This window comes from Pelophylax lessonae (genome assembly GCF_965119305.1).
Source record: "Pelophylax lessonae genome assembly, chromosome: 6".
NCBI classification, from domain to species: domain Eukaryota; kingdom Metazoa; phylum Chordata; class Amphibia; order Anura; family Ranidae; genus Pelophylax; species Pelophylax lessonae.
In genome coordinates, this window is record NC_138773.1 from 117,730,504 (window position 1) to 117,752,782 (window position 22,279).

Here is a 22,279-nt window from a genome sequence, read left to right on the forward strand (position 1 = left end):
AGACTCTTCTTACCAAAGGACCTCGGAAAGGTTTGGCTGCGTCTGCTGGGACCATATCCAGATAGATCAGGCAGACGGTTATTCAGGCTTATTTGTTTAAGTGTCAGGTTTCTCCTTTCCCTGTGAAGGCTCATTCTACTAGAGCGCTGAGGGCCTCTTGGGCTTTTTGCCATCAGGCCTCAGTAGTGCACGTTTGTAAAGCAGCAACTTGGTCGTCTGTGCACACCTTTACAAAATTCGACAAGGTTGATTTGTTGGCATCTTCGGATGCTTCCTTTGGCCGCAAGGTTTTGCAGGCTGCTGTTTCAGAAGTCCCAATGGATAAGAAGGTTGTGCCTGTTGATGGACGATAGAGAAAACTGTTTTTTTAAACTTACTGTAAAATCAGTTTCTGAAGTCCATTGACAGATGCAGCGCCCGCCCCTCTAATATGGGGATGATTTTTTGTATCATCTTCACTGCTTACAACGAAACTGGTTTGCTGGAGCAGAGGGTGTAGGTTATGCCTGTGGGGACAGCCCCGTGGGCGTGGAGAATAGATTTTTCCCTGCCTAGAACTACTCCTGCAGGGAGGTTGTTTCTGTCAATGGACTTCAGATAAACGGATTTTACTGCGAGTTCTTACAAAAATCCAGTTTTTGTGGGCCCCACAATAATTGCGCAAATGTTCATATCGCTATTATCGCCAAAAAAAAAAAAAAATACTCTAAAATCAGTAATAGTGCACACAAAACACAGCATAACTTGCAAAATTACTGCTAAATTACTACTAAGGCATCATCATGTGTTTACCAGCCCCCCCCCTCCCTGTATTGCAGCGGACCGAGGCAGCCATCGCTACCGATGTCTCCTGTGTCCACTGAGCGCTCAGCTGATCATAGCAAACCGAGAGTTTACTATGTGTCAGACTGTCAGTTTATGAATGGATAAGGAGTCTCTGTACAGACTCCTCATTCATTCATGTAAAGTGCTTCAGAGGAAGGGACTTTAAGTCTCCTTTTCTGTCTCCGATAAGAGGTATGGGGGTCTGTTTAGACCTCTAATAACTCACCAAAGCCCCCCCCCCCCCCAAAAAAAAAAATTGTAAACAAAAAAACATGGAGCGGACTCTGTCAAGCAGATCCGCTTGCTCATCGAGGAATCGGTCTGCTGATCTCTGCTGAGCAAGCGGATGACAGATCCACGTCCACTCCGTTGATGCAGAACGGATACGGGCACAGCCCGCTGTTCTCTATGGGGCAGCCAGATGGAACCAGGCCACCTGTACATTTCCATCTGATCTGCTAGATGGATGGGGAACGGGATCCCCATGCGTATTCTTTTACAGGGATACGCATAAACAGCGTATTCCTGTAAAGGTACACTGTGCGCGCCCGGCGGCACCCCCCCCCCCCCCCCCCCAGCATGACAGCCGGCAGGCATAGATAGATATATATATAGATAGATAGATATCTTATATCTCCATACGCATTTTGACTTTCATTTCTATTTTAAAACTGAATGGGTTGTTTTTCAAGGTAAGGGTTTGCAATCACATTAAGGCTCCAGGTCAGTTTTTTGATAGAATTTTCATGAATGGTTTTAAAGTCTCTAAGCATTTTTACTTCTGCCATTTATAGGTCATCAGGACTTTCTTTTATACTAATCGACAAACATGCCAAGATTGGCTCACTCGAATTCGAATTGCCATTATGAGAGTGGGTTTGTTGGCTGGGCAGCCAGCTGTTACAGTTAGACATGGCTTTGACCTTCTTGCAGAGATAAAGAACAGCAGTGCACCTCAGGTAAGAGTTGTCATAATTGTGTTAGAAAACTTGAGACAGAGCTTGTATTGTCTTTAAAACAGTGGCTTCACTATCTTTTTTTTTTTCTTAGGGGACAGAACTTGAGTTGTCAGTAATGATGGTAGTGGAGGCTCTGTGTGAACTTCAGTGCCCCGAAGCTATACAGGGGCTTACCGTGTGGTCATCTGCTGTTGCTGGCAAAACCCTTTCTTGGATAAATTCTGTAGCTCTGCAAGCCGATGGGAGGTGTGTTGCTATGGTTTTACTTAATCACTTCAGTTCTTGCACTTTTTTCCTTTTTGAACCAGAGCAATGTTTACATTTCTTCTGTGAGCCTATTTATTCTGTGATACTTTTTTTTATAAAGATTATTATTATAGGTGTAACAGAACCTCCCGACCCACACCGTGTTTGTGGTCTTTTGTCTGTATACGGCTTTCTCCAGTCTGGACATATAGAGAGATTCCAGCCGCCCTACATACAAAAACTAGCCTGAATTTAGCTTGTATTAGTCTGAAAGCAACTAACTCTTTATTGAAAATCAGGCACAAACCGATATACACCTAGGGGACAATCCCCCCCTCCCCCTCTTTGTCTAATGACACTCTGGGAGCTTACAATCAAAGGTCCCTAACTCCCATTCATACGTACACATACTCGGGCCAATTTAGACAGGAGCCAAATAACCTACTTGCAGGTCTTTGGAGTGTGGGAGGAAACCAGAGTACCCGTAGGAAATCCACGTAGGCACAGGAAGAACATGCAAACTCCAGGTAGGTAGTGCCGGGATTGGGATTCGCACCGACGACCCTAGTGCTGCTAGGCGAAATTTCTAAGCCTTTACAAAGTAATTCATGTGATTTTTTTTTTCAGGACAAACAAGGATTTCTTTTGGTAAATAATTTGTTTTTCTATGCAATTTAGAGACAAAAAGCTGCCACTAAAAAGAAATGCACTTAATCATATAGTACAGTACACAAGTAAAGTAAAGAGAAAGGAGATACAAGAAGACACGTGGCCACTCACTAAAACTTGAGGAAAGGCGGTTTAACCTTAAAGTGCGTAAGGGGTTCTTCACTGTAAGAGCGGTAAGGATGTGGAATTCTCTTCCACAAGCAGTCGTATCAGCGGGGAGCATTGATAGTTTCAAAAAACTATTGGATGGACACCTTAAAGACCACAACATACAGGGGTGTACAATGTACGGTTAAAAGCAAACACACACACACACATCATAGGTTGAACTGGATGGACTTATGTCTTTTTTCAACCTCACTAACTATGTAAGTATTCATGATCCATGGGTTATATACAGCTATTTTCAGGTGATTGGACACTGGCAAACAAAACTTGGTAAGATGCCCACAGAGCACACTTTTTAACACTGTTCATGTTCTTGGGTGGAGAGGGACACAGTAGTTGAAACTTCCCATCAACATTCTGGAAATGAGACCCATCAGATTGTCTTTACTACACGGGACCTCTTCCACAAGGTTACCCATTCAGGCTGTCTTTAATACCATCAGGAGACATAAGCCTTCATCAAGCTTAACACAGGTCCTTTAGTACATTCTGTCGTGACTTTAATAAAATCGACTGCTCAAACCTGAAGAGGGAGGTCCCCCCCCCCCCCCCCGAAATGCGTTGGCTGTATTTAATGCTTTTAATTGTTAAATGTTCCAAAAAGTCCTTCAAGGAGGGATCATGCTGTGTTGAGGAGGCGGCGCTGTGAGAAGCCGAACGCTGTGTGCTGTGCGTGTGTGCAGCGAGGGAGCTGAGTGCGAGGAGGGAGCTTAGTGCGAGGAGGAAGAGGAGCTGCGGGGGAAGCCGGGTGCGGGGACCTCTGGGGGACCGGTGACTAGCAACTGAGCGGAGGAGGGTCAGGAGGACAGAGGGAGCGACAGCAGCAGCAGGGACGTGAGTAAGTGATCAGCTGTTCAGCCGCTCGGGGGGGAGGAGGAGCCAGAGGGGAATATTTAGTGACTAGTGTAGCCTTAGCAGCTTGGAGTTAGCGACTGGGTGAATATTTAGTGACAAGGTGTGTAACCTTAGCGACTGGGTTTTAGCGACTCGGGGTTAGCAACTGGGTGTTAGCAACTGAGTAAATATTTAGTGACAAGGCATGTAGCCTTAGCGACTGGGTGTAAGCGACTGGGGGTAAACCTTAGCAACTAAGGAGTAAGTTAGCATCTGGTAGTAACCTCAGTGCCTGGGGAGATACTGTAGCGACTGGGACCGGGTATACCTTGTGACTGGGAGTACCTTTTTAACGACTGGTGAACAACCCTAGTGACTAGGAGGACCTATCAACCGTAGGCAACTGGTGAGTACCGTAGGCGACTGGTGAGTACCCTAGGGTTAGTACCAGGGGCGATAGAGGTAGTGTAGGTAAGGAATAGCAGGTATCCTAATTTTTTCCTCATAAAGTAGTGGGTAATAATGTCCGGCAGGATTGGGGATTCCACTCAGTGCACTTCTTGCTTTATGTATGCATTCCTTGATGAACCAATCGAGGGCGAATACTGCTGTGCAAGATATGAGCGACTTGTTTTTCTGGAAGCCCAAATCCTGGATCTAGAGAACAAGGTAGAAACACTGCGTAGCATCAACAACCTTTAAAGGAGCTTGGACATTACCCATCAGCTGCTGGCAGGGGCCAGCATAGAGGAGGGTGGAGATGCAGGCAACATAGGTAGGCAGTTGGGTGACAGAAGGGGTAGAGAGAAAAGCATTAGGGAGGCCAGTCCTGAGGTGATACACCCCAACAAATATGTCAAGTTGCATATGATAATGGGGATATCAGCTCAGGGGTGGCAGTGCTGGAGCAGGCACCCTCCCCCAGCTGCCAGTGGAGCCGTGGCTCCAGGAAGGAGGTGGGCCGTGACTCAGGAAAGGTTAGACAGGTTGTAGTAATGGGGGGCTCAATTATCAAGAGGACAGATAGGGCAATCTGTGAAAACAATTGCGGTAGCCGAACAGTAGGTTATTTACCGGGTGCTCGAGTTCGGCACATCGAGGATCGAGTAGACAGATTATTGGGTGGTGCTGGGGAGGACCCAGTGGTCAGGGTGCATGTTGGCACCAATGACCAAGTAAGAGGAAGGTGGAGGATCCTAAAGAATGATTTCAGAGACTTAGGAAATAGATTGAGGCATGGGACCTCCAAGGTGGTTTTCTCTGAAATACTGCCTGTTCCTCGAGCCACACCAGAGAGGCAAAAGGAGCTTAGGGAAATGAACAATTGGCTGAGGAACTGGTGTAGGAAGGAGAGGTTTGGGTTCCTGGAGAACTGGGCTGACTTCTCAGTCGGCTACCGGCTCTTTAGTAAGGACGGGCTGCACCTTAATGGGGACGGTAGATCTCTTTTGGGGAGAACGATGGCCACCAAGTTGGAGGGGATTTTAAACTAGGAGGATGGGGGGAGGGCCCAGTGGTAGAGTCAGTTAGGAGGGAGCTAAGGACAGAGTATTATTGGGGGCAGAAGCGACAGCAGGTCCGTAGCGTCTAAAATTGACAAGCCTCAGACCAAACCGAAATAAAATTAAGCACTATGCAATATCAACTTCCACTAAACTAAGAGGGATATATGCAAATGCCAGGAGCCTAACTAATAAAATGGATGAGTTGGAAATGTACCAAGGGTATTCTGTGTATCGGAAAGACAGGGAAGGAAAAAGAGGGGGAGGGGTATGTCTCTATGTCAATAATAATGTAAGGGTGGTGGAGAGGAGTGATGATATGGAAGGGATGAGTACGGAGTTAGAATCCGTGTGGGTAGAGCTCCGTAGGGAAGGTGAAAAGGGGAAAGTAATTGTGGGGGTTTGTTATAGGCCACCCAACCAAAGGGAGGAGGTAGAGTTGGAATTGATGTCACTATTGGGTAGCGTGGCAAAGCTGGGGCCAGTCATCATATTGGGGGACTTCAACTATCCCGACATTAACTGGGAAGAGAGAACTGCACACTCACTAAAGGCCTGTCTCTTTATGGAAACCTTACAGGACACCTACATGTCTCAGTTGGTGGATTCTCCTACTAGACTGAATGCAGTGTTGGATCTATTAATTACTAATGACCCAGACCTAATCTCAGATGTAGAAGTCCGGGACAACCTGGGTTCTAGCGATCACATTTAGTGTAAATCACAACATAGCAAGACATAAGGGGAACATAAAAACCCTAAACTTCAGAAGGGCAAACTTTCCCAAATTGTGCTCAATGATAGAGGAAATAAACTGGGACCAAACCCTAGGAACACTGACCACAGAGGAAAAAAGGGAATGCTATAGGAACTTATTAAACAAATGCATCTCGCAGTGCATTCCAATGGGAAATAAATTTAAAAGCGCCAAAGGCAAACCTGGCTGGCTTAGCTGTAATGTAAATAAGCCTTTTAGGGAAAAAAATGGCCTTCAAGAAATATAAATCGGAGTGGACATTATCGGCGTTCCAGCTATACAAGGAATTAAATAAGAAATGTAAAAACGAAATCAAAATGGCTAAAATCAACTTCGAGAGACAAATGACAGAGAATAGTAAAAAGAACCCTAAGAAATTCTTTAAATATATCAACAGCTAAAAACGAGGTCAGAACATGTTGCTGTCACGTACCTGATCCGAAGCCAGAGTGTAGAGAGGGCTCCCCTTGCGGCTAGGTGCAGAGCACCCCTGGAGGTGAGACAGGGAGTGCTGTGCCCGAAGTAGCACGGGTTGCCGGCTGGGATGGCCAGATGGAGGCTGGAGCCAATAAGTGGTAAGTCCTAGGCGGATCTGGAACACTTGGCAAGCCAGGCAGGTGTGCTGCAGGAACAGAGGTAAGCTGGGTAGCCCACAGGAGACTGGTAATGCGGAGTCAGGAGCCAAGCCGGGTCAGACACAGGAGAAAGCAGAGGAGAGTCCAGGGACAAGCCAAAAGGTCAAGAGCCAGAGGTATCAAGAGGAGTCGAGGTCAAGCAGTCCGGGTCGGCAACAGGAAATCCAAGATTAGCAGGCAAAACAAGGCACAAGGAACACGGGAAGCTGAAGATCATCCAGCAGCTAGTGACTGCAATTACTGAGCTTAAATAGGCCGTTTGGCGCCATTATGTCCTGCGTGCGTGCGCATTGCCATCCAGAGCGGCAAAGTTGTAACCTTTTTCTGTATTTTGACAGAATTGTTACTACAGAGAGGGGATGACCAAAGTGTCCCCTTGGGGTCCTTAATAGATTTGCTAGGCGATACCCTTATTAGGAGTCCCTTCATAAGAAGTGGACTGTTTCTCCGGTGGTGGACCCTCCAGTTTCCAGAATAAACAAGGCAACCATGATTCCAGGTAGAGTCCCTGGCCTCTAAAAACTCAGCTGACAGGAAGGCGGTGGCTGTGGCCCGCAATATGTAAACCCTTGCTGGTTCGGCACTGAGGCCGATATTCACCATTGCCCTGGTGTCGCTGACTTTGTTGAGTGGGTTAAGCTTTTACGCCATAAACCTGGAGGTATAACAATCTTCCCCCTGCCTTTGCTGAGCTGGCGGACCAGCTGGTTCAGGGGCTGCAGTTCTTTTGGATGCGGCTCCCCCTCCCCTAGTGGCTCGGCTCTCTGTTTCGACAGTGTTCTTCAGCATGACTTTTGGCTCAAATGCTGGTCTGCAGTCCAGACTTTTAAAAAGGCCTTGACTGATCATCTTTTTCAAGGAGATTGCCTGTTTGTAGCTACCTTGGATGACATCATAAAAGGTCACATGGCAGGAAGAGTACCTTTCTTCCGCAGGCTACTAAGGGCAAGGCACTTCGTTGTAGACGTGGGCCTTCCTTCTCGGCTCATAATAAGTTTTTTCGTCTCTCAGGAGCAACTGACAAGGGATGAAAGCTTTCCAGGGCCTCCTCTGGTGGATCCAAGCTAACTTGGTCTGGCAAGTCGAGAGCGGGCTTCTCCATACCCGCGGACAAGGCTCCTTCAACTTGAAGGTGTGCCCTTACCTGTATCGGGGGTGGGGAGACGTCTTTGCTGGTTTCCGGACATGTGGACTTCCCTGGTGCAAGACAAGTGGGTCCATGAAGTAATTTTGGTACGCTTACAATATAGAGTTTCGCTCTTGTCCCCCGGCAAGGTTCTTTCCTTCCAACTTTGGCCTGTCCCTGATCCGCTTAAAGGCTCTTTGGGGCGGTGCAAGACCTTTTACTTCGAGGTGATTGTCCCGGTTCCGACTTTGGAACATTTTCAGAGCTTTTACTCAAACCTGTTTACAGTCCCTTGAAAGGAGGGCAAGGTGCATCCAATCCTGGACCTCAAGGTGCAGAACTGCTTGTTCAGGTGGCGAAGTTCAGAATGGAGTCTGTTTGCATGGTGGTGGCTTCCCTGCATCAGGGGGATTTTCTTGCCTCCATCAGGGTTGGGCTTGTGAGATTACCATAGAGACATGCGATCCTATATAGCAGGATCGCATGGTCTCTGTGATCATCTCAGGGAGGACAGACGGCTGTGTTTACATCAGCCGTCTGTCCTTCTCTGTCAGCGGGGGGGGAGATCGCGCGTGGCCGGCGGCTATCGGAGCTGCCTGTCGCACGCACTGGCTTCCCTGCTGACGAGCGGGGGCGGGAGCGCTCCCTCGCCCCCTAGCTACTCCCAGGCGAGCACCGTACATGTACGGGACTTTGCAAGGAAGAGCCGACCTGCCGCCATACATCTGCGGCGGCTGGTCAGGAAGTGGTTAAAGCCTAAACCCTGGAGAGTGGTCTTTGAACCCAGAGATGTTTCTTAAATTTAAAACAAGAGCTAGAGGTAAAGATAAATGGTAGCCAAACAAAGGTAGAAATAACTCTTCTGGGCCAATTTAGTGCAATGAGAAGTGGTACAGAGACAAACGGACTTCTTCCAGTTTTTGCCTTGGCCAAACAAACCAGACCTAATTGGCCCATCGGTCATAAAATTAATTTACAAAAGCTCCAGAGCACCCAGTGTATATCCAAACTATATATGAACATCCATAAATAACATCTATAAAGTCTGAACATTATTCATTTTTCACTGCTATTCCCAGTTCTATGCAATCTCTATTAAAAACAAAAAAAACATTGTAGTTCCACCACATAATAAAAACAATGTAGCTGTCAAGAATAACAAAGTAACTCATTACAACACTGGATAGCCAAAGGTGTCCGGCAACTTAATGACATAACTGTGAATGTCAATCTCCAAGACTGGGAAGTGCTGCAGAAGAGATTTGGGTTAGGGCCCTCTGATCACTACTCTTATCGTAGAATTTTACACCTCACACAACACTCCTTAATCCTGGAAGTGAAATTACCCAAACCACTTTTGGAATTTTACCTCTCCACCCCCTCCAAAAGTAAATGAATCTCCATTAAGTGTTCTTGCCTATGGCAAGTACAGTTACTATTCTTAAACATGTATATTATTCTTATTATAGTGAAAGCATATGGGAAAATTTGGCACCTTATCTCCTCCCACAGTTTTTACACTGTATAGACAAGTAATATACCGAAACGAGCGAATCGTTCTCGATCGCATTGCTGTTACTTTTTGGAAGGTTTTGCTGAATGATTTGCGAAATGTCATTTTTGTGGCAAAACTTGTCGAAATTGGCCCTATAGGAATGAATGTCGGAATGTTCAAAACTTAGGTGGGCCTGAAAATAGAGGGTGAGCGAAGAAATCTTGCCACAATTTCTAAACTGCTGCCACTCACCTCATTTTTAAGGCCACCTACACAAATATTACATCAAAACGTTCGCCTATCCCTGCTGCCACTTACCATGTCCACCTAAGCCATATCCCTAACAGTTTTTACACTATGACCGTTTGTTTCCAACTCACGCTGTCCATTGATATTCATTAAAACTGCACTCAAACCATCTCAAATTTCAAGGCCATTTTCTAACCTGTGACTGTGCCTTCAGTTTTAATGTTTCAATGTTTCGTAGACGTACTTTATATCGAAATGTTGGTCGGTGTCTTGTGATTCCTATGGTACAAGTTTCTAAGCTTTGAGATTTAGAGCCTTTACACTAGAGCCGTATGAAGATGGGCACCTCCAACTTTGGTAAGTTGCCCTGTAAGAATGAATGGCGGATAGTTCCGGAATGTTCAAAACTAGACTCTCTCCAACTGCCAACATTTCTTAACTGCTGCCACTCCCACACACACCACCCCCCCCCCCCCCAACCCCACACACCACCCCCCCACACATCACCACCCCCCCCCTCCCCACACACACACCACACTTACACACACACACACACCACAGTCACACACACACCACACCACGCACGCCACACTTACACACCACACAAACTGCTGCTACTCCCACACCCACATAGTTACTCCGCCCACTCCAGCTGGAGATTACCATTGGTGGCAAGAACACTTCACACAATTTCCCTGGAAATTGTACGTTTTCTAGTTTACAATACTTCACAAGAGAAATTGACCCTTTACAAATCTAAACCATTGCAAACATGGGAAGCGGAATTAAACTCCTTCTCCCCTGCGCAGTGGAGTTCTGTGTTTAGAACAATCTACAAAGTGACGTTGTCCAACACTGGGAGTTAAACCAAAATGTATCATTACGTTGGTATTTTTCACCATTTCAACTGCCCTGGATCTCTTCTGCGTACCCCCCTCTCTGTCGGAGAGAATGCAGGCAAATACCATATCTCCTTCATGTGTTCCGGTTATGTAAACATATCCTGAGGTGGGTGACTCCCGAGTTCGATCTGTTTGCATCTCGTCTCAACAAGGTGCAGAGGTTCGTAGGCAGATCTCTCGAGATCCTCTGGCCGACGCTACAGATGCACTGGTGGCTTCTTGCGTTCGGTATCGGCTGATCTATGCGTTCCCTCTGCTGAAACTTCTAGCGAGGCTTCTACGCAGAATAGAGGTGGAAGGGATTGTAATAGATTCTACTAGGCGCATTCTATTAGAGAGCTTAGTGCCTCTTCGTCTTTTCGCCATCAGGCGTCAGTGGTGCAAGTTTGCAAAGTGGCGACTTGGTCTTTTGTGCATGCGTTTACAAAATTCTACAAAGTTGATGCGTTGGCATCTTTGGATGCTTCTTTTGGCTTCAAGGTTTTGCAGGCTGCTGTTTAAAGAGAATCTTTTTTGTTCTCTTTAAGGGTGTATGTTTTTACTAGGTGAGCTCCAGTTGTTCCTGGTTGAGCTCCAAATTACCTGGTTGGCTTTGTTTAGCCTCTGGGGAGTTACATTCTTCTTTGCGTTGTCTTCCCACCCCTCATATTGCGTTGTCTTCCCACCCCTCATATTAATACTGCTTAGGGACATCCCAAAGGTCTAACACAATATAGAGCTGCGTCTGTCGAACGATGGAGAAAACTGGATTTTAGTACTTACCGTAAAATCCTTTTCTATGAAGTTCGACAGACGTGGCACCCGTCCCTCTGCTTCTGAGTGAATGGGGTTGTTTTGTCTTCTAAACACTGCAACGAAACTGGCTGCTGTAGCAGAGTGTGTGGGGTTATGCCTGCAGGGACAGCTCCCATAGGCGTGGTATAGCTTTTTCCTGCCTAGTGCCTATTGCTGATTGGAGGAGCATAACCCAATGGTTCTAAAGATCTAAGATGATACGGAGCTGCGTCTGCTTAACTTCAGAGAAAAGGATTTTACGTTAAGTACAAAAATGCAGTTTTCTCTTTAGTTCATTGACGGACACAGCTCCAGATCATCTTGACCCTTGGGTTTTTGCTGCCCCCTACAGGAGTAGGACGCTAGGCGGAAAAAAGTTTGACTATGCCTATAGGGCAGTCCCAAGGAGTATACTCCCACTTCCTGCTATGGGTCTTCAGTTTTTTCTGCCTAGTCAGGAGTAAGGACCGAGTTCCTTGCTAGGATCTCTTGTCCTAGCATTTTTTTCCTTTTTAAATGGAATTTTCTGCTTCTTCTATTTTCTGTTCCTGTGAGAACTACAATCAGCTGCAGGACTGGGCTACTATGGACTTGGATATTCTAGATCTTTACGGTCTCCCAAGTCTGGCCAGTGAGGGGGACCCGACCTCAGCTTTGCACTAGGTCAGCTGCGACAGCCTCACTGAACGGGGGCTGATCGGCGACTAAACGCCTCACGAGGACGCATAGCCCTGGTCACGACCTGAGTCGCAGCGTGCCTCTGGCCCGCAGCACCCCCATTCCAAAATGGTGCCGTGGTCTGTCTAGAGTGGTGCCCGCCTGGTACCAAGGTGTCAAAAAGTGTTCCTCCTCTCCCTTGGTGGTCTTTCAGGTTGGACGTGGACCCCTCCCTGAGATGGTCAAACCCCCAGGTTTCCCCCCATCCCCCCAGCCCCTCTAAACAGTCACTGTGCGTCCTGGCTGCTGGGCTTCCTTAAAATTTGACGACTTGTGGCCCACTGGGTGGCGGCCTACTGGGCCATGCGGCTGCGTGGGCGCTGCCCTTGGGGGGGTGGCCTCAGTACATTTTAGCTGAAGCCCCCAACTCTCTCCCTGGGCATCTGCCGGACTGTAAATTTGGGCAAATGCGACTGGGCCTCCACTGAAATTTAGGCTGCTGCCTGTGACCTGCTGGGCCATATGGTCAGCCTGGCGCCTTGGGGGGCGCTTCATTTTTTAGTAACAGTGTAGCTGCCATTATTATGTGGGTGAGGGTATGTTACCTGCGTGTCCACGTCACGTCGAGTGCCCCCCCCTCCAGGGGGCAATGTCCAATTATGTCCTGCATGGAGGGCAACCCTCTTGGTTTTTTGCAGGGTCTAATAGGTGTGTTTTTTTTTTTTTGTGGACATTTAGCCTGCGTCTCCTTGCAGTACTGAGGTCGGCAGCCTCCCCTGCTTATGTTTTCAGGGTGAGCTTAGTATATAATGACCCTACTGGGTCTGCATTCACCTACTTTGAGTGCTCTGATAGTGAGGATGATTCCTCTTTTACCGCATATACGCATGAAAGTTGCACTGATTGTATCGGTGCAGTAAATTTTAAACATGGGGATGCAGCTGCTGCTGCATCAGAGGCGCCGGTCCCCTTGGTGCCCGCAGATCCTCTAAAGCGGCAAAGATTTTCCCGCCCACTGTGACAAAATTGTCACGAGTCAGTGGAGTTGTCCTAAATGCTATATGGTGGTGCCTAAGCGCTTCGATAGACGGTATACCTTGCAGAACCTCTGTTGAATTCTTGGGCAGTTCCACCTGTGGTGGACTCTCAGGTCTCCGGGCTGCATAAATCCACCCTAGTGGAGGAGTCACCGGTTTTTAAAAGATCCTTTTGGCAGGAGAGCTGAGACTTTGGTCCGCCACGTTTTCTGTGGCTGGATCTGTCCTTAGGGCTGAGTTCACTATTACATGGGTATCAAAGAGTATAACGGTGTGGGTAAAGCTTTTGCGCCAGTATCTGGAGGGCGAACAGCTTCTCCCTGCCTTTGTGGAGCTGGCGGACCAGTTGGTCCAGGGGTTTGCTGTCCATCTGTGATGTCTCTAGGCTTTCCGTGACAGTAGTGGTCCTTCGGCGCAGGATATGGCTAAAATGCTGGTTTGCGGACCACACTTCCAAAAAGGTCCTATCTGATCTTCCCTTTGTGGGGTATCACCTGTTCGGGTCCTCTCTGGATGATTTCATTAAGCAGGATTTCAAGATAAGGGAGCTATGTCTGTAAGAACCTCCTCCAGAGGTTCTGCCAGGACCTGGTCTGGTAAGCCGAGACCCATGGACCTCCCTGATTCAAGACTAGGTGAGTCCACGGGCTGCTTTGGTCTGGCTACAAGATCCAGGATTGGAAAGTTTTTTTTTTTTTTTTTTTCCATGTTTTTTTTTTTTTTTTTTTAAACCGGTTTACAGGTCCCAGGAAGGAAAGCGAGGTATTGGACCTCCAAAGCTCTGAACCCGCTTGTACGGGTACAGATGTTCCGAATGGAGTCCATTCGTACGGTAGTGGCATCCATACATCAGGGGAATCTTCAGGCCTCTGCCGATATCAGGGGCGCTTACCTTCCTATTCCGATAAATATTGGTCCTCCGTTTGCCGCGGGTGAGGAGCATTATCAAAGCGGTCTTGTCTCGGCTCCTTGGGTCTTCCCAAAGTGTTGGCCCCGGTGTTGGCATTGTTGCGCCAGCGGGGGATTGCGGAACTGGAGTACCTGGATGATCATCTTCTGCGAGCAGTCTCCGACTGCTCTAAAGCTGTGGTCCTCAACTCCGGTCCTCAGGGCCCACTAACAGGCCAGATTTTAAGTATTACCTTGGGGAGATGCAGACTAGAGTACTGCAATCACTGAGCAGCAAATTATATCACCTGGGATGTATTTCAGTTATCTTGCAAACCTGGCCTTTTAGTGGGCCCTGAGGACCAGGGTTGAGGACCACTGCTCTAAAGGACAACCGGGAGATTTCCTGTGCGGGACTCTGCAGGAGTTCGGTTGGAAATTAGATTTCCAGATATTGCCTCTGGTTCCACGTAGTTGGACTTGTCTTCTCTGGACTCGGCCTCAGTCAGGGTGTTCCTCCCATGGGACAAGCTCCAAAATCTGCAGGATGAATTTGGCTCCTTTTGTCCAGCAGTCAGTCTTTCAGGACTGGCATGCAGGGGCTTTTTGAGGCAGTTCCATTTGCACAGTTCCTCACGAGACCTCTGCACAAAGATTCTTGCCACGTGGGGCAAAAAATCCAGTCTCTAGACAATCTGATCCTGTTGAGCCGGGGTATGAGAGGGTCTCTGATTTGGTGGCTTCGCTCTCTGGCACTTCGACAGGGAAAATCTTCCTTCTCCTGTACTGGACAGTGGTCGCCACGGATGGTAGCCTGTCCGAGTGGGGTGGCGTTTTTTTTTGGCACTTTGTGCTCAGGGGGTTTGGACTCTGGAAGAATCCAGACTATCGAGCAATATACTGGATATTTCCTCCAGAGGTGTTTCATCAGTTGTCTCTGGTAGGGAACTTCCGAGGTGGTCCTGTTGATCTCTCGTCTCAACAGGAAGGTACCTAGGTTTGTGGCACGGTCTCAGGGTCCTCTGGCGCATTTGCGGCTCTTTTGGGGCCAGATTGGCCTTTCGGGTCTTGATATGCAAATCTGATACTGTTGGTCGCCGATGCGCCTTCCTCTTAGAGGACATCGGTTGGCCCATGGACCAATCTTCCATCTCGCTTTACAGTCTCTGGCATAACGGCTTGGCTGTCGGAAGTCTGGTGCTGAAGGATAGAGGGTTGTCTGAACCAATGACCCCCATGCTGCTGCAAGCTAGTAAATCTACTTTTAGGAAGATTTACCATCGCGTTTTAGGAGTGTAGCGGGTGTGAATCTCTTGGGGTTCACCTACGCTCAGTTTTGTTTTCCTCCAACTAAGTGTTGAGCAGCATCTGGCCTTGGGTACCATCAAGGGCCAGGTTCGGCCTTAGCTGTTTTCTTTCTTTTTTAGAATAAACAAGGCAGACATGAACAAAAGTATACAGATGGTAATGTCACATAAAAAGAACATCAATGCGTTTATACCAACAGGTATGGCATATGGCCAATGGAATGACCAACAAAGAGAGGATGTCACGATAACTAAACTTACTATAGCGATCACTCTTAGAACACATTTATCTAGAATGCATAGCTGCCCAGGGGAGGAGGGGAGGAACATGTGTCCCAGTCCGACACCAGTGGGCCTGTCATTAGATTATACCACTGGAAGGAGGGCGCCCCATACAGGGAGCATACTGCGTCCTCCTACTAAGATGCGGACCCCTCCCCACCCGAACTCAACCCTGCACACCGCCAACTATTAACTAGATCTAGCGGGAACCATGTTTTTGAATATAATCGTTCCAAATTGACCATCTGGCCTGAAACTTGTCGCATTTTAAATTCAGTGAAAGCTAAAGTTTTTTCTTATAGATATGATTCCCCCACCAGTTGGGACAACTTCCCTTTGAGAAGGGGCATCACTACTTTTCCACTTGCGAGCTATGGATAGTCTAGCAGCAAAGAACATTTTGGACCACCATCCTAAATTGGGGAGGATATCTGTCAATGTTGATACCTAGGAGGGCCTGCTCTACTGTCACCCTATTAAGTATCCCAGTCACATTTTCTATAAGTTTGGATATAGAGGCCCAAAAGCCTCTCAAGGATACACATGACCACAATACATGCAGCAAGGTGCCCACTTGCCCACACTATCGCCAACATAAATTGGATGCTTCCGGATAGTATTTGGCAATAGAGTACGGTGTCTTATACCATCTGAGGTGTATTTTCTGAAACCCTTCCCTGAAATTAGAACATCTGGTATGTGCAAAAGTGAGTTTGTAGGATCACAGCCATTGTTCCTCCGAGAACTCCTGTCTGAGCTCGCCCTCCCATTTTTGATGGTAGGTGTTTTTCCTAAACTATTTTTTATCATGAAGGGATGTGTAAAATTTACTTATACCCTTTAGTTGTCTATTATTCCCGAAACACAAAGAATGGACCCGCTCTGGGAGAGAAATGCTGGTTGTGTCCAAGTTGGAAATCAAATGGGAAACTCTGAGGAATGTGAGATATTCCCTGGCAAAGGAGGGGAATCTATCACACCAGTTGTTAAAGGAGAAACTCATGGGGTTCCGTGTGATGTCATGAACTGTGCGTAGGCCATATGAGGACCAATGGGCCAAATTCAAGTTTGGGGAGAGGAAAGAGAGAACTGTCAGAGGGACAGGAACATCTACCCTCTGAATTGCCGTGGCGCTACGGGCGTAAAAGTATTTCCAAGCATTTATTGTGGCTAAGAGTATCAGAGTATGTGCGTTTAGATAGAGAAATACTGAGTATAAGGTTGGCCAGAGACCCATGTGTCACCACCGTCTGCTCTATCTGACTCCAGCTGGGTGGTCGAATCGGTTTCAACCAATGGAGAGATTGAGTGAGGATAGCCACCATATCATAATCCCTCACGTCTGTAACACCCATTCCCCCCACCTGGGGATGTCTAACTAGGTGCTTGTGAGAACATCTGGATTTTTTCCCAGCCCAGAGAAATTTGGAGACCAAGGATTGTACCGTGCGATAAAACAATGGGATCCTAATGGGGAGTGCCCTAAATAGGTACAGGAGCTTCGGGAATGTCGGCATTTTAAACGCTGCATTCCTGCCGGACCAGGAGAGAAAGTATTTGCCAAGTCTGTTGAGATCGCCTGTAAGGGTGTCAAGAAATGGAGTGAAATTGGATTGGAACAGATCCTTCATACTACTAGTAAGTTTGATACCTAGGAAATCGATGTGACCCTTTTCCCATTGAAAGGGCACTAAGCGTTGAATCTCCTGTTGCAATTTTGTCATTGATTGCTACCCCTAGCATGTGCGACTTAGTGTCGTTGACTTTATAGTAGGAAATAGAGTGAAACTCCTGAAGAACTTCCTGAGCAGCTGTTGGCGATGTTAAAGGAGAGGTCATGGACAAAATAACATCGTCCGTGAACAATGATATCTTATTTGGGAAACAGTTGATGTCTATCCCCTTAATTCCCGGGTGGCTTCTAATTCGTTCTGCCAGAGGTTCCATCAAGAGGGCGAACACTAACTGGGAAAGTGGGCATCCCTGCCTGGTACCATTAGTTATGTAAAATTTTGTGGAGGACAGACCTTCCGTGTAGACATAGGCTGAGGGCCTAGTATATAGAGCCATGACTGCATCCAAAATCCTACCCCCCCATGCCGAAACGTTGCAAGACCTTATATAAATATCCCCAGTGTATAATGTCAAAAGCCTTTTTGGCATCAAGGGACAGGAACACAGTGGGTGTATGGGTAGACTCGGCATGGTGGATAAGATTTAGGAGGCGCCTCGTGGCGTCAGTGGCCTGACGGCCCACGACAAAGCCCACCTGATCTTGATTTATAAGGTCAGGCAGGAACCCAGATAGTCGATTAGCCAAAATTTTTGCGTAGACTTAGCTGTTTTCTTTCAACGTTCTTTGGTTCGCATCTTTGTTCAGGGGGTTCGCCACTTGGCTCCCCCAGTGGGGTGTCCATTGCTCTCATGGGATCTCAACTTGGTGCTGTCATTTCAGTAACCAACGTTGGTAAATATTGGCAAGATTCCTCTGTTTATATTGTCCCAGAAGGTCGATTTTTTTTTTTTTTTTTTTCTTTTGCGCGTAGAGTGTCAGAGCTGGCAGCTTTGTCTTGTCGTTTACCTTACTTGGTGGTTCATGGAGATAGTGGTGCTTCGTCCCTGCCAGTCGTTCTTTCCTAAGGTCGTCTCTGGTTTCCATTTAAATTAAGTCATGTTGCCTTCCTTGTGTCCTAAGCACCCTAAATAGATTGCCTTGCGTTCTTTGGATGTGGTTCGGGCAATCAGAATGTACTTGGCCGTGACTGAGTCATTCCGAAATTCGGATTCCCAGTTTGTTCTTAAGGATGGACCCTGTTAGGGGCTGGCTGCGTCTGCTGCGGCCGTTTCCAGATGGATCAGGCAGATGGTGTTGCAGGCCTATAACATTTAATGGTCAGAATCCTCCTTTCCCTATTAAGGCGCATTCTACGAAGGCGGGTAGTGCCTCTTGGGCCTTCCGTCATCAGGCATCAATGGTGCAGGTTGCAAGGCGGCCACCTGGTTGTCCCTGCACGCTTTCGCGAAATTTTAGATGGATGTCTTGGCATCTGCGGATGCTGCCTTTGGCCACAAGGTTTTGCGGGCCTCTGTTGGAGAGGATTAGTGCCTCTTTGAGGGTGTCGTTTTTTTGTCAGGTGAGCTCCAGTTATTTCCTGGTTGAGCTCCTGTTTTATCTGGTTGGCTATGTTTAGCCTTTAGGAAGTATGTTTATTGCTGTGTTCTTCCCACCCCACATGTTGACACTGCTTTGGGACATCCCAAGGGTCAAGAAGATATGGAGCTGTGTCTGTCAATGAATGAACGAGAAAACTGGATTTTTGTCTTACCATAAAATCCTTTTCTCTGATGTTAATTGACGGCCACAGCACCCACCCCTCTGAGTTGGGTTATATGTTCTTCCGACACGGCTTGTTACAAAACTGAAGACCTATAGCAGGAAATGGGAGTATACCCCCCCTGGGACTGCCCTATAAGCATAGTCAAACTTTCTTCTCCTAGTGTCCTACTCCTGTAGGGGGCAGCATAAACCCAAGGGTCAAGAAGATATGGACTAAAAGTTCACAGAGAAAAAGCCGCTCAGGTGTGTATAGTCCAATAATCAACGGTCGGATGCATGTCAGATCCGCAGTCCCGGTAGCAATATCAACATAGAAGATGAAAGACTGCACTCTGACTTGAAAATATTGATGATTTATTCATAAATGGTGACAGACAAACATCAGAGACAGGAGCCAAATAGTTCCTATCTCTGATGTCGTTCTTTCACCATTTATGAATAAATTATCAATATTTTCAAGTCGGAGTGCAATCTTTCATCTTCTATGTGAAAAAAGATATGGAGCTCTGTCAAATGAACATCAGAGAAAAGGATTTTATGGTAAGACACAAATCCAGTTTTCTCTTACGTCCTCTGACAGTATTGACCTCTTATCCATAGGAGCAAGCTAGGCATAAGACTTGTTAAAAACAAAGTAATTTACATAGACACACCTATGTATGGGTTTCCCATTGGTCTAATACCCCCCTGCTATCAGCCATCCCAACTCAGTTTGTCTTCTGCCTAGTTAGGAGTAAGATAGGGTCTCCCTGTGCTGGGGCTACAGTCTCAGCCTTTTCTTCTGTTTTATGATTTTATTTTCTCAAGTGTGTTTTCTTACACTACTAGCTGTTTATTTCTCAGGATTTAGTTAGTCAATTCTTCGGATGACGACTGCGTTGCGGAGCTGGCAGTCGCACTGGTCATCCTGGTGTTCCAGAACAGAGGGCCTTATGGATTCCAAGCCCGCCATTGAGCGTTTAGCAAGCTATGCGTACGCCCTGGCCTCGCAAACAACCTATCCCTGTCCTCAGGGATGAAAGCCTGCGAGGTGGCCACTTCGCTTGGACGTCTCACCCATGGTTCTGTGCGTTGCTAGCGTCCTGCGTTTTTTGCTGACTGCACCCCCACCACCTGGGGTGGGAGGCTTCCCGTCGATGAGAGGCACCCACGCCATCGAGTACGGTAAGTACGTTCTGTGTGGGGCCTCTGTCTGGGGCTGGCAGTCTGATGGTCTGTGGTATGCCATCATGTCTTGTGTGTCTTGGGCTCCCTTACTCCCGGTCCCTGCAGGGGCTCTATCGCAGCGGAATCGCTATGTGGGGGGTTTGTGGGGGTCCCTCTCCTGAGTGACACTGTATGTGGTTTTAGGTGCAGACACGTGTGGCGAACGCTGCGGGTTAAAAAACCGCCGGTCCGCCATTTTAGGTGTGGGCATGCTGCTGGCTTCACTGTGGGCGCTTCTGCAGCAATAAATGTAGTGTGTTTTGGCGCCTTACGGCGCCATCTTGTGTGTGGCAATGTGTTCTTCTGTGCACATGTCGGCGGCCATTTTCCCGGAGCCTCCCATTACCTTATATGGGAAACCATTTTTCCTTAGACTGTTTTTTTCCTAGTTAAGCCTCGTGCAGTGACATCACTTCCTCTTTCTTTGCAGTGGAGATTGGCTGGCGTGTGGTAACACTTGTGGGGTCTGTCTTTGCTGTTTTTTGTGGGGAATATCTCTCCTACTTGCGGGGTCTGCTTGCATAGTCATTCATAGCGGTGTACTGCAGTGGGATCGCTGTGCGCTTAAAGGGCCAGTACCTTGGGAAAAAAAAAAAAAAAAAAATTTCCTGATGGAGTCACAGGACAGCAAATTTCCCCAAGCCTTAGTGGATGATTCAGGTTCCTCCTGGATCTTCTGCGCTGCCTGCTCTCACTGCTGCACTTGCGACTTTAGCGTCCAAAGTGGATCTTCTGCTGGCTGAACTGGATACTAAGAAGAGGCTTAGGCTTTCTCTTCTGATTCCGATTCTGATGTGGTTGCCGTAGACAGGGTGCCCCTTGAGGGGTCTCGTTCTTCCCAGTCTGAAGGGGAGGGGGAGGATGAGGAGGGGAATGATCCCCCCCCCCCGGGACGGCCGAGGACCGCGCAGCTATGGCTGCGCTGATTACTGCTATTAAGGATACACTACATTTAGAGGATGAGCCCAATCCTCCGGGCAAGCGGTCCTCTTTTGGTACCCGCAGATCCCGTAAGGCGGCGCAGGTGTTCCCTTGCCCCCCTGAGTTCCACGAAACTGTGAATGAACAATGGCGCAATTTGAAGCTCAATTTTGTGGTGCCTAAACGGTTTCAAGTCTGTTACCCTTTTGCGTCTCCTACGGATTCGCGCTGGACTGTGGCTCCTAAAGTGGATCACACTGTGTCTTGGTTGAATAGGGCCACTCTGGTACCCACCGAGGATTCCCCGGTGTTTCGGGACCCTACGGATAGGAGGCTGAAATCCCTTGCCTGCCATTCCTATATGGTGGCGGGTTCCATGCTGAAACCTATTTTCGCCTCCGTCATGGCGGCTCAGGCTGTGGCAGATTGGGCTAAAGTGCTCAAATGCACCCTCGTGTCTGATTCTGCCCCTCCTACTACATTGGAGATGGTGGACCAGATTTACCAAGGGGTCATGTATCTGTGTGATGCGGCCTTGGATGAGGCCCCATTGGCGGCTCGACTATCGGGGTTCGCGGTACTTAACCGTCGCTTGATTTGGTTAAAAAGCTGGTCGGCTGACGAGACTTCCAGGAAGACGGTGTCTGACATCCCTTATGCGGGGAATCGTCTTTTTGGGGATTCCCTGGATGAATTGGTTAAAGGTGTCACTGGGGGCAGGAGCACTCTGCTGCCCCTGAATCCTAAGGGTAAGTTCTTCCACGGTAAGCGAGGCCCTTCATTTAAACCAAATCAGGGGTCCTTTCGTGCCTTCAAGGCGCAGGGCAAGGGGAAACCCTTCAAGGGCCAGGGTGGCCAGAGGAAGCCCTGGGCGGGCAAGCAAAAGGCTGCCCAGGCTGGTGCGGCGGCTCAGTCCGCCACTGCCTGAAGGGGCGCCCTCACCCGTTTCAGGGGTGGGGGGGACGTCTGCGTGGTTTCCTCCAGCCTTGGCTGCCCTGGATTCCGGACAGGTGGGTTCAGGAAATCATTCGATCGGGCTACAAGATCGAATTCCTTTCGTGGCCGGCGGACAGGTTCTTTTCCTCAAATGTTCATTTGACCCCAGATCGGTTGCGCGATCTTCATCGGGCGGTGCAGGATCTCCTCGCCCAGGGGGTTGTCGTCCCGGTGCCTCATCGGGACAGATTTCGGGGATTTTATTCAAATCTGTTCACTGTGCCCAGAAAGGAAGGCAAGGTGCGTCCGATTCTGGACTTGAAAGCTCTGAACCGGTTTGTGCGCGTTCAAAAATTCTGCATGGAATCCCTCCGTTCGGTGGTGGCCTCCTTGAGTCCGGGAGATTTCCTGGCTTCCATCGACCTAAAGGATGCATATTTACACATCCCCATATTCGAGGGTCATCAGAGGTACCTCCGATTCGATATCGCGGAGGAACACTATCAGTTTGTGGCGTTACCTTTCGGTCTCGCTTCGGCTCCAAGGGTGTTTACCAAAGTGCTGGCT

At 48.0% G+C, this 22,279-nt stretch overlaps 1 protein-coding gene across 4 annotated transcripts in view; it reads left to right on the forward strand.

Moving 5' to 3' along the window:
* Positions 1 to 22,279, forward strand: part of SMG1 (SMG1 nonsense mediated mRNA decay associated PI3K related kinase) — a 795,166-nt gene that overhangs the window by 324,590 nt on the left and 448,297 nt on the right. For all 4 annotated transcript variants that reach the window (XM_082260927.1, XM_082260924.1, XM_082260925.1 and 1 more), the window contains exons 22-23: positions 1,620 to 1,784; positions 1,876 to 2,030. In XM_082260927.1, coding sequence (XP_082117053.1) covers positions 1,620 to 1,784; positions 1,876 to 2,030 — 320 coding nt within the window. The remainder of the gene's footprint in view (positions 1 to 1,619; positions 1,785 to 1,875; positions 2,031 to 22,279) is intronic.